This window comes from Cephus cinctus, unplaced genomic scaffold (assembly GCF_000341935.2).
Source record: "Cephus cinctus unplaced genomic scaffold, Ccin1 Ccin1_scaffold0494, whole genome shotgun sequence".
NCBI lineage: Eukaryota > Metazoa > Arthropoda > Insecta > Hymenoptera > Cephidae > Cephus > Cephus cinctus.
In genome coordinates, this window is record NW_014333166.1 from 1,293,740 (window position 1) to 1,309,825 (window position 16,086).

Sequence of the window (16,086 nt, forward strand, 5' to 3'; positions counted from 1 at the left end):
TCTCTCTCTCTCTCTCTCTCTCTCTCTCTCTCTCTCTCTCTCTCTCTCTCTCTCTCTGTCTCACACTCACTCTACTGCCAGGCTAATCAGAAAGCTTTGTTGCGAAAGCTTCATTTTTCCTGACAACACTCAGCAATCCTACCCCCTTCACCCCCCTCACCCTTAACATCGCGTTCTAAAAATAGGTAGAAATGCAAGTGGCATTTTTTCTCCCTCTTAAGACTACACAAAACGACCGTGTTAATCGGGTGGTTTCATCCCTTGTTTCGAAAAACAAAATTCACTTTCTCATCGACACCCCGACCGATACACCTCGTGACTTCGGATTTTTCGATTTCTTCAATTACACTTTACCAGTGTATGAGAGAGAAAGAGAGAGAGAGCGAGAGAGAGAGAGATTCGATGGTTATTTTTTTCTATCACGGCAATAAAAGTTTTCGGAGATTCCGATTCTGGCAAAGATATCCGGAATTTTATGTAAGTTAAATTTCCTTTCATTTTTTTTTGTTACAAGTGCTTCCGGCTAGATGCAAAACGACGTTGAAATCGTGTTCGCTAAAATATTTGCTGCCACTACGAAACCCCTGCGGCCCTTCTGGCTCTTTGCCTGTGGCCTTTGACCTCGGGTACGTAGCTGTACATGAGCGACTATGTACGTATTTATATGGTTATCTGTACCGATATATAAATAGCTTGAAAACAATATACCTCGAGTAAGGATAAACCGGCGAAACTCACTTTGAAATCAGCCGTTAACCTTTTCAGTGGAAAGGAATTGTAATAAAAGAAAATGGATAAATTCCATCGAGCTCGAAGCCTCCCTCCTACGTTTATCTGGCTTTCACCCCCCCTCCCCGTCTATCCACTTTCTTCTCCCCCCGTCAACCTCCATCCTTTTTTCGTATATTCCCCTTTCTTCCGGAAAAACTAGTAGATATAGGTATAGTCTCGATTAATTTCTTTTTCTCAAAAAAACTTTTTTCACGGTACGTAATTAAAGATGAGTCTCCACCCGCGTGATTAACATTCCAATTAATCGATAATCATAAAACTTCCACTGGACGAATTCTCAGATAACAGGAACTGTGCGAGGCTGTCAAAGCGAATTTTTCGAAATCCGTTCTTTCGCACGAAAATACGAGTCACTTTATTTCTGATTTTTTTTTTGATTAAAAATATTCAACGCCATTGATACCGGTTCGATGGGATTGATGACGAGCGATATAATACCCAGAATGCCCAACCAATTCCAGGCTGAAATTAATCGTCGGAAAATTCCGAGACAGCCGCCGGAAGCGCTCGTTTATCACATTGGTGTTCGACTCCACCATACTTTAGCCTTGCTGATAATCAATTAGATCATTCAGATTGCAGTATCATTAATTACCAATTCTCCGTGAGGAGCCAAATGATGATTGCAGTCCTTACGCCTTTGTTTCTTTCGAGGCATACGAAAATAGTGACAAAAAAAATAAATAATTTCCCCAAAAAAAATTTTTTCGAAAAAAAAAAGCCCCTCCACCGCCCGACAATCCCAGCGCGTGTATGCCTAAAATAAATTCGGAGAGTCGTTCCATGCATATCATATAGGGTACAAGTGGACAAAGCCTTAACTACACAGACATGACGTAACACCCCGTAGGAATTAACCAGATGAATTTCGGCGCGACTAATCTAGGAGAGGCTCGTACCTATAAACTTAATCCGGTAAATGTCGTAAGTTTACACGGGGAAGCCAGTGCAGTTACCGAGTACTCTTATTGCTTCAGCGAGGGAGAAACTCCGGTGGAATAGTCGTCTAAACCGACGATCCAAAATTGTCCGGGGACTCGTCTGGTTACAACCACCGAAATTCATTACCACTGCGCAACCGCCTACGGTCGCACGAATGAACGCGATGTACGAAGTATTCGAACGTAGTCGGCGAGATCATTCCAGTAGTTTTACTCGGCTTAAATTCAACGGCAATGAATATACAGCGACACAGTACAATTACGATAACAAAAAAAAATGAAATAAAAAATCCGACCCCACCCGACCCCCTACTACGATCGTGACTATAGATATCTTCTATATAGAAAGAAAAATGTTAACAAGAAGCGACATCGACACAAGAGATATCAACCTGCTGATAATACATGGCATTATTATTCGCGTGAAATTTCACGAATATTCACAGCAGCCGCCACTGTCCGTTGAAACAGCATTGAAATCGCTATTCAGCCTGAATATCGATCGGCTTGTCTGCACAGACCGAAATATTCGTAGCCGCCACGGTTTCGGTGAGAAGGTATCGTTAGGGGTTTAAACGGCCGTGCGTTAGCTGTCAATTAATCGAGATGCCGCTTTGCCCGATAAAGTTGTAGTACCGGTTAAGAAAATTGAATACAAGTTTCGTGGGCTTAGAGAAAGGGGTAGATAGAGGGGAGGTAAGGGTTAGATAAATAAGGGATTGAGAGAGAGTAAAAATTCAAAAACAAATTCACGAGGGCAAAAACGCTGTTTGATCGTAAACAGGGTTAATTTGGAGTATTTCCGTAAAAAAGGTAAAAGTCGAAAAATGCAGTCATAGGGGTCGAAGAAAAAAAAAGGATATTCCAACAAAATTTTCTTCCCAGCATCCCTACGAGCAATATCCTGAAGCCTGTGGCTACGTAGGTTTCGTTGACGAAAGGAATATCAGGGGTGGCCAGGGTGAAAGTGGCCAGTTGCCTGTGTCCGCCCTTATCGGTTACAGTGCTCGGGTAGAAAGTGGCGCCCCGGTGGGGGGCGGGGTAGGGGAGAGGGTTGCCAGTGAAGAAAAGGTAAAGCCGACGAACAGGAACGAATAGCCGAATGCCCGAGGGATGAAATAAGGCAAAGGAATTATGGGTAGGCGTCGTCTACTGTTACAGGCCTTAAGGGTGGAAGAAGTTGATGGAAGAGAGAGAGAGAGAGAGAGAGAGAGAGAGCCATTATGTTTTCCTACGAGCTTACGTCCTTTTTAGGAAAGTCGACCGAACAGAGAAGCAGCAACTGGATATGGTACCGAGTGGAGGCTGTTACGACGGCGGTTTGTTTGCTTCGAGAAGTAGACGTGACACGTGAATAGTCAGACAGGGACTGTTACGTCTGACAGTAGAAAATCACGGCTACGGTCAGACGCACTGACAGTCCTTGCAATACTTTGCCGTTTACGTTCACTGTATCGGAAAGGCGGTCGCGAGGAGCATCCAGCGCGTAGCTTCGAGCGCTAGCCGCTAGATGGCAGCGCCCGAGGAAATTACCGAAACGTTATTTCGGAATAAACGAACGAGAAGCGAAACCCGCGGCGAATGGAAGATCGCTCAGGGATGATAATTTGGGAATGCAATTACGGCCAGCTTCTGGTGCTCCATCACTCCGACGTCCGATCCCCGGGAGAATGCTGGAAAAGAGAGAGATAGAAAGGAACACGTAACTCCTCGGGAGGAGGAACGAGAGTGAGACAGAGTTAGCGAGAGACGCCAAGAGAAAGTCATTCGTAAAACCTTAATCGCTTTAACCCACCTGATAGATAATTCCTTTGCTGTTTAACCCTTTCTTCGCAGTCGCTATACTATCTCTTATGACGGATACAGCATTTCTTAGGCCCTTCTGCAAAGATATGAGAAAAAAGGAATAACCAAGAACAATCGATCAACAACCCCCCGCCCCGGAAAGATCTCTGACGATTCTCCACGACGCGACTGCGGATACGAAACGTCAAGAGTAAAAGTCACGTTATCCGGCTCTCTGAGTGTAATACGACTCGGAAGGAGTAAGTGCCCGCGATAATGTATATATATATATATTGCGACGTCGTTTTCGTGATCGAGCCTCGTCGGGAGATGAGAGACTGACCGGCGCACAACTTACGTGATTCCTTCGCGTTCCAGACAACCCAGGGCTAACATATCCAATTTGAAATAATACCTCTGGTATTGTTGGGCGCCAGGTTCCAAAACGGGAACCACGTATCAATTCTACGGTTGGTCTTCGCGTGCCTACGTTGGCTAACTTAGCTACGCGGAGGCGGGGGGGATCTTCAAGAGTAAGGACCACTTCACCAAAAGAAATACTCCGGCTTTTTGGGTCAACAAGAACAAAATCGATCGTTTATTTTGCGCCAATTTCGGACGAGACCACGCGGATATAACAAAATCCAAATTTAACAATTGGAGAAATAAATAATGGACCCAATAAGATTGCGACTAAAACAACAACGAATGACAATATAACTTTTAATTATGTCCGAATTCGAATTTCGACGTACAAAATTCGCGATGTATTCCGCGCAGTCTAACTCTTACAGTTCGCTCAAATACAGTCGTAACAATCCGATAAAATTCGATACTTTTAACAGTCAAGAAATACATTCGTACTATTCGATACTATTCGACATTTCGACAATTCAATATTCAATAAATACTTTCAGACAATTCGCTAACGGGTCAATTACAGACAATCTCAATCTTTGAGTCAAATCAACAATATAACGCGATTAAATCGCGACACTTCGAAAAACACATCCTCAAGGGCTATTCCGTGTCTCTCGGCAACACGTCCCTAACGTGAACGCGATACAATAAGATTCGGAGATCTAAGACTCGACATTGCCGAGAGAACTATTCATTCGCTCACAGTCATACGCACTTCGATTTACACAACGCGCGATAAATATGTCCACGATGGGCAGCATATTTACGCGAACACAGTCCCTTGCCGGTCGGCGGAATCTCGTACTCAAAACTAACGCGGTTCTACGGGTGGGAACATCTCCCACGTGCCTCTAGGCACAATTCAACGACAAACGTACAAAAAACGCGGGGTGTTACGAGATTTCGTCGCTCACAAAAATTAACAAATCGCTTACCGAAATCTCTACGTATCTTCGATCGGGAGAATTTAGCCCGTATACGAGGCCCCGGACGAAGTCCGGATTCTCCACCGGAATTACCCCGGTAACAAACAGTTCCAAAAACACGACTCGCGTCATCGACGGTCCAAGCAAGAAGAAGGAAGTTGCCTTCCCTTTCGATCGTAATCGGCAGCACCGGAGAGTATTATCCTGTCCCTTATTCGCAACCACCGCTGATTGGTCCTACGGCCCCAATCAGAAATCTCCGATCTGACACCACGCGCTACAATTCAAAATACGTCTTCGCGACAATTCATACGATTCGGGAGCAGCGATTACTGGCTGTCCCGCGATGGACTCCGTCGTCCCATAGGACTTCGCAACGGTTCACCAGGCGTCCCCGGATTCCCAATTCGCGAGTCTTCGTTCTGTTCGTCGATAGCGGTGGGTCTCCGTCATGAGTTGTGGTGCGTTACAGGTGCTCCGTCGTTCGTAGGTCTATGTCACGCGAAATGAGTAATAGCTCCCTGCTAGTTACTCGGTACGCGTAGACCAGTTCATGTAGCTCGGGTGATAGCGTGCGTAGAGTTGATTCAAGTCGCGAGGTGATTGGTGCGGTGAGCTACAGCGCGCGCAGCCATAGAGTTAATACAGATAGAGCAGACAAGCCATAGGCTGCTCTGCAAGTGGAAGTGTCCGTTCGCTCATAATGAGAAAGAAAGAGATAGCTGAACCCCTTTAGCTATCCGTCTTTGTACCCTGATTTGCATCTGTCTCTCTCTTCGCCGCTGCCGCGTTGAGAGCTGGCTTGTCTGCTCTATCTGTATTAACTCTATGGCTGCGCGCGCTGTAGCTCACCGCACCAATCACCTCGCGACTTGAATCAACTCTACGCACGCTATCACCCGAGCTACATGAACTGGTCTACGCGTACCGAGTAACTAGCAGGGAGCTATTACTCATTTCGCGTGACATAGACCTACGAACGACGGAGCACCTGTAACGCACCACAACTCATGACGGAGACCCACCGCTATCGACGAACAGAACGAAGACTCGCGAATTGGGAATCCGGGGACGCCTGGTGAACCGTTGCGAAGTCCTATGGGACGACGGAGTCCATCGCAAACAAAATCAGAAATCATCTAATTCGCAACTTCGTTAGCCCTTGAGGTGGTGGCATCTTGCCTGGATTCTTCTCTAATACGCGTTTTCCCGCGTAACATGACAGTTCCCGCCGAGGACCTGACGGGGTAAAATCTACCACGTCACAATATATATGTATATACACAGGCATCAACCTGTAAACAATACCCAGCTATATACATGGTGTTCAAGTAGGAAACGCAAAGAGATGGCAAATATAAAATATCGAAGAGTTCGAAAGACAGATATTAAATAAAATATTCATTTTCCACGCCTTAATATCGCGACGCGTTCCAGCCTGTCTTTAGTGCGGTTAGACGCTGTGAAATTGAATCGTTTTACATGCCAGATATATATATATACGTATATATATATATACGTATACGTATTTCCATACCCAGTAAAGACCAAGACGTTTCATGAGACTGTTGCTTTCATATTTATAGGTTATTTTTCTCCCTGCTTCATTTATTTACTCGCTTCAGCCTTGCGCGCTGCATTCGAGTGCAGAAGTTACGTTTCGGTAGATTGATGACGTCATTAATTCTTCATTCTGTTTTTTCATTAACAAAGACATTCCTTAACGATGCCAATTAAGTAATTTCAACCTAGTCAATTTCACTAAACAAGCCCATGTAATTACACGCGGGATGTCAGACTACCCCCCCCCCCACCTACCCGCTTTGCCAACCCTTTAACGTCGCTACGGTTCGCTACTCATTCTCGACGTCCCTCCAGCGTCCCATTGCAGGAAAGAGAAATTCGTGATGGGACAGTTATCTCCGAGACACTCCAGTATTTCAGGGGCAATTTACTTCTGAAGGGTCGCCTGTTCAGGAGACGCACGTGATTCCTTCAGAAACAAAGGATTTGCGCAGGGATAAGGGTTGACAATGAAATCTTGGGTAAAGACACCGTGCAGTAACGGGTGACATTAAAATTACCAACCATCGTCGCACCAACGAGAATATGACGTACTACTTTTTTTCAAATCTTCAACCCTTACACCAAATCCTCGATTAATTTGATAAAAAAAAATCACAGTGCCAAAGGATGGAAATTAATATTAAAATAATTGAAGAAATTGACTGGGGATCTAGAAAATTTGAGTGACGTAATAGAAAATTTTGAGATTACACATGCACAGCGAAGACCCGAGCCACGTATTACGCGAACAAATTGCAATGACGAATTTCCAAAGTATGGACTTTAGCTTGTACGTATTTCCAAAGTCTTCCAAGTTCTCGAAACTTTTTATCATACCTTTGCTACTCCGTTTAGCCTTGACAGTTTAAGATACGAACGAGACGTAAATACGCGCCCGGCTGCTCGCTAATGTTTAACGAAATTTTAACGGGGAACGTCGCGACGCGAAATAGCAAAGCGGCACCTTCAAGTGGCTCAATTCGCAAACTTTACTTACTTGCCACTCGTTTCATCAAGCTTTCGGCTCGGCCATTGTTCCGCGAACGTTCGACGTCGCGCACATCCGCCACTCTAGTGTTTCCCACCCACCCACCCTTCCACGTTCGAAACGAACTTCGCTTCACCCCTTTCGCGAATATGAGCGACACTCTGTGGTCTTCGCGGGTTTCTCGGTTGTCGAGAAATCAACTATTTCCAACTGCTGTCGTTGCCGTGAAATTTCGCCTTAAAGAAATCGACGTCACCCAGGAGCAACGTGCACAACAGGGACGGCCCCACGTACCGCCGTCGTTTTCCCGATAACGATGAGTTACGTAACCCGCTCTGCCGAACTGCACTTTAATTCGCATTTCCCGTCCACCCGCGTGCGAAAATAGAATTCGCGGGAAATATTTGCGAAACCCAGGTAGGCGAAGCGCGTAAATTTGTCGCGCGGTTAATCATGACATTAACCGTATGGGTTTGCGTTTCTGTCCCGTAGGAATCGCACGAGTTCAAAATTGACAATGAAATTGCATGATAAGTATTTAGCGAGACTTTAAATTTTCTTTTTTTTTTTTTTTTGGAAATTCATAGAAGACCCTGTGACAAATCATGAAAAGTTGGCGAAGCCAGACGCCCGCGAAAAAGTTTTCACCCCCGTCCTAAAGTCCCGGCTGAATTCAACACTTTTCCCATAACCATTGCTCATATGCACGACGCGTCCTGAAAGCATTTCTTGCTTTTATTCTCCAGGCTAATTCCCTTTCTCGTATTCCCATAGGACTCTGACACGTATTACCATGCCGGGACGACGCAACAATCAGAGACGAAAAGATAGTCAATTCACTGGATACACATATTACTGCCCCTTCCCGTAAACATAATAAGGGATGGTTCGAGAGTGACGTAAATGGAGAGAAATAGAAAAAAAAGCTGAACAAATGGACAAAACGTTAAAAAAAGGGGGCAAACTCAGCGTAAAACGTTTCTGCACAAGTCTGATCCGTCACGCACGCAGAATACCTCGTCAATTGACGCCAACCACTTTCGAGCACGACAGAGAACGGAAAACAATCATCCTCTGGTTACGGGTGAGCCCGCCAGGGGGCCCCGCGGACCTCGGTGGTACGGCCCTTGCGCAATTTATGTATTTCCGCCTGACGTAAATTCGCGGCACAATAATATTTCTCGCGGAGAATCGTCACCCGTGCATTATTAACGTTCCGCAGTGCTTCGGTGCACGTGTGTACGCACATTTACGCGTCAAGCACAGACTGCTCCACCCCTGCCCGTTCTCCTCGTTAATGCACCCAAGCACGGTAGACTGCAAAGTTTCCACATTAAATTCAAAACAAAAATCCAATTCACGGATATCCAGACATATACGGAAAAAATCCAAGAAAAATAATTTTCAAAAAATTTGTGGAATTTTGAAAATCCGAAAAAAACACGTTCCCCCTCTCTACCTGGCCGTTATCCTAAAGTAACGCGAGCTGATAAGATTACATACACACACACGTCGCACGTGGAAAGCACAGAAGAGCTTAAAGCACCATGTGGAATATGGAGAGGGTATAGTCCATTTCAAAAGTAAAAATCCAATACATGAAGATATCGCGATATCGAGCGTTATCGCGAAGTGCATTCACTGCACTACGTATAACCTACGTACAGGCACGTTATCACGGGTTCATCGTTATCGAGAAACGCCAAGACTCGGTTAAGAGTCATAAGACCAAGCGACCCACCCCTCCGACCCCTCCTTTCGTTTCACGACCAATAATACGAAAGTTAAAGACTGTCGTGAAAAAAAAAGAAATAAATCTTTCAAAATCCAACCTAACCCTACGATGCGATAATGATAACGACCAACCGGTTGGCCAGGTATGCTACTGATAACAAGGACAAACCGTAGCGCCGACCCTTAATTGGTAATATAGTAATAACGAGCCACGAGCCACGAGCCACTGACCACGTTCATAGTCCGGCAAAAGCCACGCTCGTGTGGCTAATGCGTTATCGTATAGGTATCGCCGAGGGTTGCATATAAAGTGCAAGGAGGAGGCTTATGACAAATTGTACTGACAATAGGGTAGGTGGGAAACACCCCTTGCAAGCCACCCGCGCGTTACGCTCCTGCCATAAATAGCAATGTTTAGGCCACGGGTGTGTATATATATATATATATATATATATATATATATATTCATATACCGATATATACTCTACACACTATGGGCCGACATATTGAGTACGTATATAACATATACGATATATTTATACATACTGGTACGTATACGCAACGTAACGAAGGCAAACGTATATACGTATACATATAGATTCGTACATGGTCACGGGATAACGTTGTGCCGTGCCGCCGGTGCTATGAGACAATCAGGAACTACTTTACATAATTTATACACCAACACCGGCGCCATATTCAAATATCCTGCAAGCTCTACGAGTCACACGTGCGCACTCGTCTCTCAGTACGTAGAAAACAGCGCGTGACGCAACGAGACTTAGAGTTGGTTGCGTTGCGGGAATTGAAATTCGGTGGCAGGAGGGGGGAGTGGTAAGGGGGGACTGATTTCGAAGAGGTGTCACAGGGGACGAGGTGTCTGCGAGATCGTGGGATGGTGCTGGCAAGGGGGTTGGAGGGGGGAGGGGGCGTCAAACTTTCATGAAAATTATAAACGAAGATTTGATACGAAATTGCGTGAATTTCTATATGAACGACAGGGAAAGATAAAGCTTTATGAGGCGTTTTCATGAAATTACATGAAACCTATGGGAATTCAAACGTGACCGATAGAAACGCAGGGATTCATAGCGGCTGCTATGGAAATTATATTTGACTAACAAAAGCCTTTCAGCGAAACTGCGAATGGTCGAGCTGTCGATTCTGAACGTAAGCGCCATTTCGAGCGATAATGAGTATATTGGATGTACTTAACGTCAACAAGCTTTTATCGATTGGTTTTGTTTTTCTAACTTTTTTTTTTATTTACTTACACAACATTTACGTTAGACCTATAAGGTGTAATCTCATCCGGTGTGATTAATTTAAATAAAAAAAAAAATTTCGTTAATCAATATACAATGTGTTGTCACCGTCCAGCGTATGCACAAGCGTTATACGGCCCTGGCCCGGTAGAACCGAGGAAATAAAATTTACGAGAACTGCTGACATAAGTTCCCGCGGTTTCACTAAACGCTTCACACTGAAATCCGATAATTTTATTCCACCCCTGCCATTCGATTCGATCAATGCCACTATCGCCACCCCTTGACACCCTCCTGCGCCACCCCTTCCTCCTCGTTACCCGATCGTCTTCTCCACCTAGTTCAAAATATCAGCAATATCATGCCCCGCCCCCGCCTGACGACCCCTCGAGCGGCAGCGTGGCCACACAGTTTCATCCCCTACCGAAAACGATACAGACCCTTAATTATTTACTAGACGTATCTAATTACCGGTGTCCGAAAAAAATGTTATTCGCGGCACCTCCATTCTTTTTTCCTTTTTTTTTCGCATATGCTTCGACCCATCTCGTATTCGGTTCTGCGTTATGTTAAAATCGACACGGTTTCATAGTTGAGTGGGTTAGTTCGCGACGTGACACCGAAGAGAGTTAACGACGTGTGAACGAGCCTTTACGAGTACGATAAAACCAGGACCGTTACCAGCCGGCAAGCTTCGAGGAATACGTTTCATAATGCTTAGAGGATCCGCGTGCGTTATGTCACAATTCATTTGCGAAAGGCCATAAGCCACGCGTTATCGTTCTAGCGCGACAGGAGTAGAAGCGATACGAAAGAAAGAAGAAGAAGAATAAATAACACAAGAAACTAAAAGCCGGCGACTGTGAATTCAGCCTTATACGTACGGCCGAACATTAATCCTTCCGAGTTCCAGTACTTTTATGCGTTTCCGTTTCTTTTTGGGTTGCCGCTGTTTCTTTCGCTTCCTCGCAAAGGATCACGGGACGGCTGCGCGCGCAGCTTTGCCTACGATCAGAGCGGCGGACGCGTCTAGCAGACAATTTCGTAAACTCGACGTTTCCTTCGACGCCCAAGATGCTGTCTCACGTTGAAAAAGAAAAAGATACCGGGTGTTACAGTTGAAACGAACCTGCCAATTTACAACGGGTTCAACAGGACTTCCTTTTATACCCTTTTCTCTCTTTCTATCTTTATCTAACTTTACTTTCCCGGGTCCTACTACACGTCGTTCCTCCGCCTTATTTTTTATTCGATCTTTTTTTTTTCCAAACCCCAATAACATCGAAACATGGCTCACGCGCGTAACAAAGAAAGGAAATCAGATTAATCGAATTACGAACACACGATGCAGACGGAATCGCGTACGTATTTTTTTTATTTTATTTTTATTTCATTACTCTTTAGCTGCTCTTTCGCTCGAACCGATACCGCATACTGCTCTTACGTCATTGTATAATACTGGTTCTCGTTGTGGTCTATCACTGACAGGCTCCCTCGGGCAGCCATCACTATCACGACTGTATAAATCTGTCGTACAATTTTTCCGCGACGGAAAATCCTCGTAAAGTTGCGCGTAATTATGGGTAAAAAATTCTCATACCTTTATCTCGAGTTTTTTTTCTTTGTTATTAAAATCCTTATTGAACCTCGTGCTTCGAGTCTGCCGATTGCTAATATCGACGAGGGAGTCCGTAGGAAAAAAATTATCTACAGCCGTCTAAATTTTGAATTAGCTATAACCAAAAATTCTCTGCAAATGATAACGTAATTAAATAGTACAGAGCCGTGGACCGTTTTCACGCCACAATTAGAAATGCCCGAATTACCTAAAGCTACTCCAAGCCTGTAATTAAATTACCCAAATTACAAAAAAAATCGAATGTGGGACTTTACCGTAGAAAACAATTTGAGGTTTAAAATTGTTAAACCTGTACCCGAAAATAATATTAGGTACAGTCCCACTGGTAAGTGATCCTCTTTTATTTGACGATACACGACAAGGATGATAACAATAAAAAAAAATTCTTAAGAAAGAAACCGTAAGTGGAAGCAGTACACGCAAAACACAGGAATGCTACTACGGGCTATAGAGATATAAAGCAGAAATTTTATTCCCAGCAATAAGAACAGTGTTTGGTATCCTTCTGATCCCCTGCCGTCCACCCTTTTAAAAAACGAAGCAATTTCATAAGGATAAAGTCTCTTTGATCGCGTAATCCACTTAAATCGTAATTGCTTCGTCGCGGACCCGTGAAAAGCTCATCCGGTTTAAAATTCCAAGATTATAAACATTGATTATCCCTGGTTATTTTTTTCACGAGAAAGCTTAAAAAAAAGAAGGGAAAAGAAATTTTGAAAAAATCAATTTTTCTTTTTCTCAATATCTTCGTCGACGGAGATCGATAGTGCGTTACCGATATTCACATTTGGGTTTGGTATCGCGAAAGAAAAATTTTCAAAATCGGGACGAAAAGACTGTCAGGGTGTGATTAAAAAAAAAAAGGATTGTCTCAAGACTTACCACATCGATGAGCTGCGAAAGCTTAAGCTTGATGCACACGCGAAGCACGTCCGAGGTATTCACCACAGGACGCACCAGCTTGTTGTAGTTGGAGAGGAGGTCGTCGTAGAGGCGTTTCGCGTCCGGATTTCCCGCAACAGCTCCGTGCACTACCAAAGCCGAGAGAAACCATACGCGCAGAGTCTCCCCTATTATGGGGGGCATCGTGCACCCCTTCGTGACTCGCGCACTACTCCACTGTGCCGAGCCTCCTTCAACCCCTTCGACAGCAGATCACGCGTCCTGATCAACGATCACACGGTCCGATTCTGAAGCACAAAAAAGAGCAATGATAAAGAAATATGACGAAATGAATTATCAAAATATTTCAAAAAATATATATTACGTCACATTACGCTTTGAGGATTACGTGATATCCTGCGATATCCATATACGTAACATGCGAGTACTGGTTTTAGTTTCTTAGAAAAAAAAATCTTATTTTACCTCTTTTCGAGAAAAAAAAAAGCAATGGGAAACCTCCTATAAACCGGGGAAGCCCCGACGTAAATGTTAAACGGATGAGAAATACCCCAAGGGATATTTCGAGCGCGTTTCCTTACGGCAAGATGGGAATTTCTTTGGTGTGTAAAGCTGAAGCATCGAAAGTTGCGGGATGAACTTCTATTTTGTGGATTATACGTTGTCCTGCGGGAATGAGATCGTATAACGATCAAAGGGGAGGATTTGGTAAACAGGAAATCTTTCTCTCTCGAGAGAGAGAGAGAGAGAAAGACAATTGATCTTAGATTTGCGAAGGTGTAAACATAGTATAGGTAACGGATCAGTGACGTTCAGTCTCCTCGTTAAGACTACCAATCCAATCGGAAGTAAAACCCGTTACACCCTGAATTCCAATTGCTTATCCCAAACAAATTCCAATTCCCCATAATTCCTACAAAGGGAATATCCTCGATTGTATATGAACTCCCCATCACTGTCAATATACATATTAAGGAGGAAAACCGATATTCTAATGATTTCTCCAATAATAAAGATAACACTGCAGCCACAAAAACAAAGTTACACCAAATTCACCCTAAAATTAAATATAATTCGACAAGAGATCGTGAATTAATGAAATCTAATAAGAACGTCCAACTCTTAATGGAAAACCTTAAAAATTAATTTATCACTCGCCTTCATTATTTTCTTTTTTTCTAAATATTAAGTAAAAATCTTCCCTTACTTGATTTTACCCTCCAACACAACACTGACTATCTCAAAGAGTGTGATCCACTGAAAAATGCCAATCAACCCCATAGAGCTCCTAAGCATCTACGCACGGACTGCATGGCTATCGTGATGTTACGGTAGATCCACAAGTGCGACAGTGAAGGTATGATGAAATTATAAATCAAATTTTTCTTCTCCTATATTTATAATATCCATCAAAATGTGACACTGACCTAACCCCGCGCACTCCAATCCACGCCGGTCTCTCCAATTCGCGCAGCTCTCGCTAACCGGTGCTCTCGCACGCACTGCACCCACGACTGACCCGTAGCACGGTGCTCGCCTACTTCCTGAGTTTACAAGGTTTGCCCGCAGCACGGCGCCACCGTGCATCACACTGCGATACCCCTAGACCCTGAAGAAGATCAGGACCACCCTTGCGCGCGCGCAACCCCCGGTAAGACAGGGTGAATCCGCAAAGATGCAGCAGAACAAAGTGTCGCGAGGTACATTGCGAAAGATTATTAGCAAGGATAAAAAGTTACTGTAGGAAAAATACGAATCGACCGAAAATGTATCTTCGTGCGAATCCTCGAACTCTGGCATCAACCCTTAGGAACACTGAGGATGAAAAAAAAAGGAGTAAAAATCCCCATACCTCGTCCCAGGATGAGCCGTGAGAATGAGGAATGATTCCTATTGATCCCTTATGGGTCGTTACATTTTTTTTTTTTTTAAGATTTAAGGGAGTTTTTCCCGGAGGGTCGCCCAGGGGATTCCACGTATAGGTGCCGTTACGAACGGCCAATTATTTTTATCCTCGCTGTGGATTAACACTGATCATTAATTATTGCGCTCTCGCAGCACGGGCTTTAGCTCTAGTCAAAACAGGTAGTGCATTAGGGATGATTATCGTGCCTATCACTAGACTCTTTTATACCGACTTTTAAAGTTTCTTCAAAACTCGATAATCAGACCTCGCTGCTGCTGTAAAATTTTGCCTGAATTATTAAAAATTTTTTTTCTACATTAAAACCAAATTTTATAACCCTGCATCCCCTGGTCAAAATTAAAAATTCAGTTTCACAGTCTCTTCGCTTCGATCATATTTTCGTCGTCGAAGTTTTCACAAGACTTTGAAAAATTTCTTTGACAAGTTCTTTGACAAATTTGTGGATAGTAAAAGAAAAACCAGAAATCTCATATAGAAGTTTACTATGAATTAAGTAGCCGAAGACTTAATTACCCGTCATACCGACAGTTAATACCTATCGACATATCTATATGTATATATACCATACGTATATATCGATCAACAGTAGAGGAAGTAGTTCGAATCCCGTGCAAGCTCGTTTGTCATTGGCCAATCTCCTGCCGGATGACGACCTCGAGGAAAAAAGGTCGAAAACTTCCGGAAACTCTGGCGCGAGGTTATTTGTCAGAAATTAAATTCACTTTAATTCCAGCCTCTATCTTCGAGCTCGATGGCGTATCCAGCGTCTCCGTTTCTCGATATTACAAAATCCAACCAGTCGTATATACGAGAGTCCTTGAAATCGTATCCACTCAGGCAAACTCTCGTTTCCCGGCGATAAAATAAAATTAATCTTTTTTTACAGCATAATTGAACCAAAGGTCAAAACGAAATCTCCGAGCCAATTGAAGATTATAAAGTTTAAAAAGTTAAAAACAAAAATACCCTAATACCACGGAGCCCCCATAGCGATCGAAATTCATTCTGAAAAAACGAGAGAGAATTCCAGACCAATCGCCTAAAGATCTTATTCTCCTCACAAGGGACCAACGATAAGAACCCTGAAGTATGCATGAATTTTTTTTGTAACATCTCAAAAAAAAATTCGATTCCATCAAGGGGTAGATTAAACAGATCTCGTGTATACAATAAGAGCGTAGCTATCGGGTATCCAGATAA

General features: G+C 43.7%; 1 protein-coding gene across 6 annotated transcripts in view; it reads right to left on the reverse strand.

Annotated features, from left to right (window-relative positions):
• Positions 1 to 14,467, reverse strand: part of LOC107268211 (acetylcholine receptor subunit alpha-like) — a 103,683-nt gene extending 89,216 nt beyond the window's left edge. For 3 of the 6 annotated variants that reach the window (XM_025085511.1, XM_025085508.1, XM_015740756.2), the window contains exons 1-2: positions 14,387 to 14,467; positions 12,939 to 13,246 (exon numbers count right to left, since the gene is read on the reverse strand). In XM_025085511.1, coding sequence (XP_024941279.1) covers positions 12,939 to 13,142 — 204 coding nt within the window. In that variant the 5' untranslated portion in view covers positions 13,143 to 13,246; positions 14,387 to 14,467. Of the gene's footprint in view, positions 1 to 10,426; positions 10,446 to 12,938; positions 13,247 to 14,166; positions 14,361 to 14,386 lie in introns of those variants that run through there. The other 3 variants (XM_025085510.1, XM_025085509.1, XM_025085512.1) reach the window with 3 other exon arrangements.
• Positions 14,468 to 16,086: the final 1,619 nt, after the last annotated feature.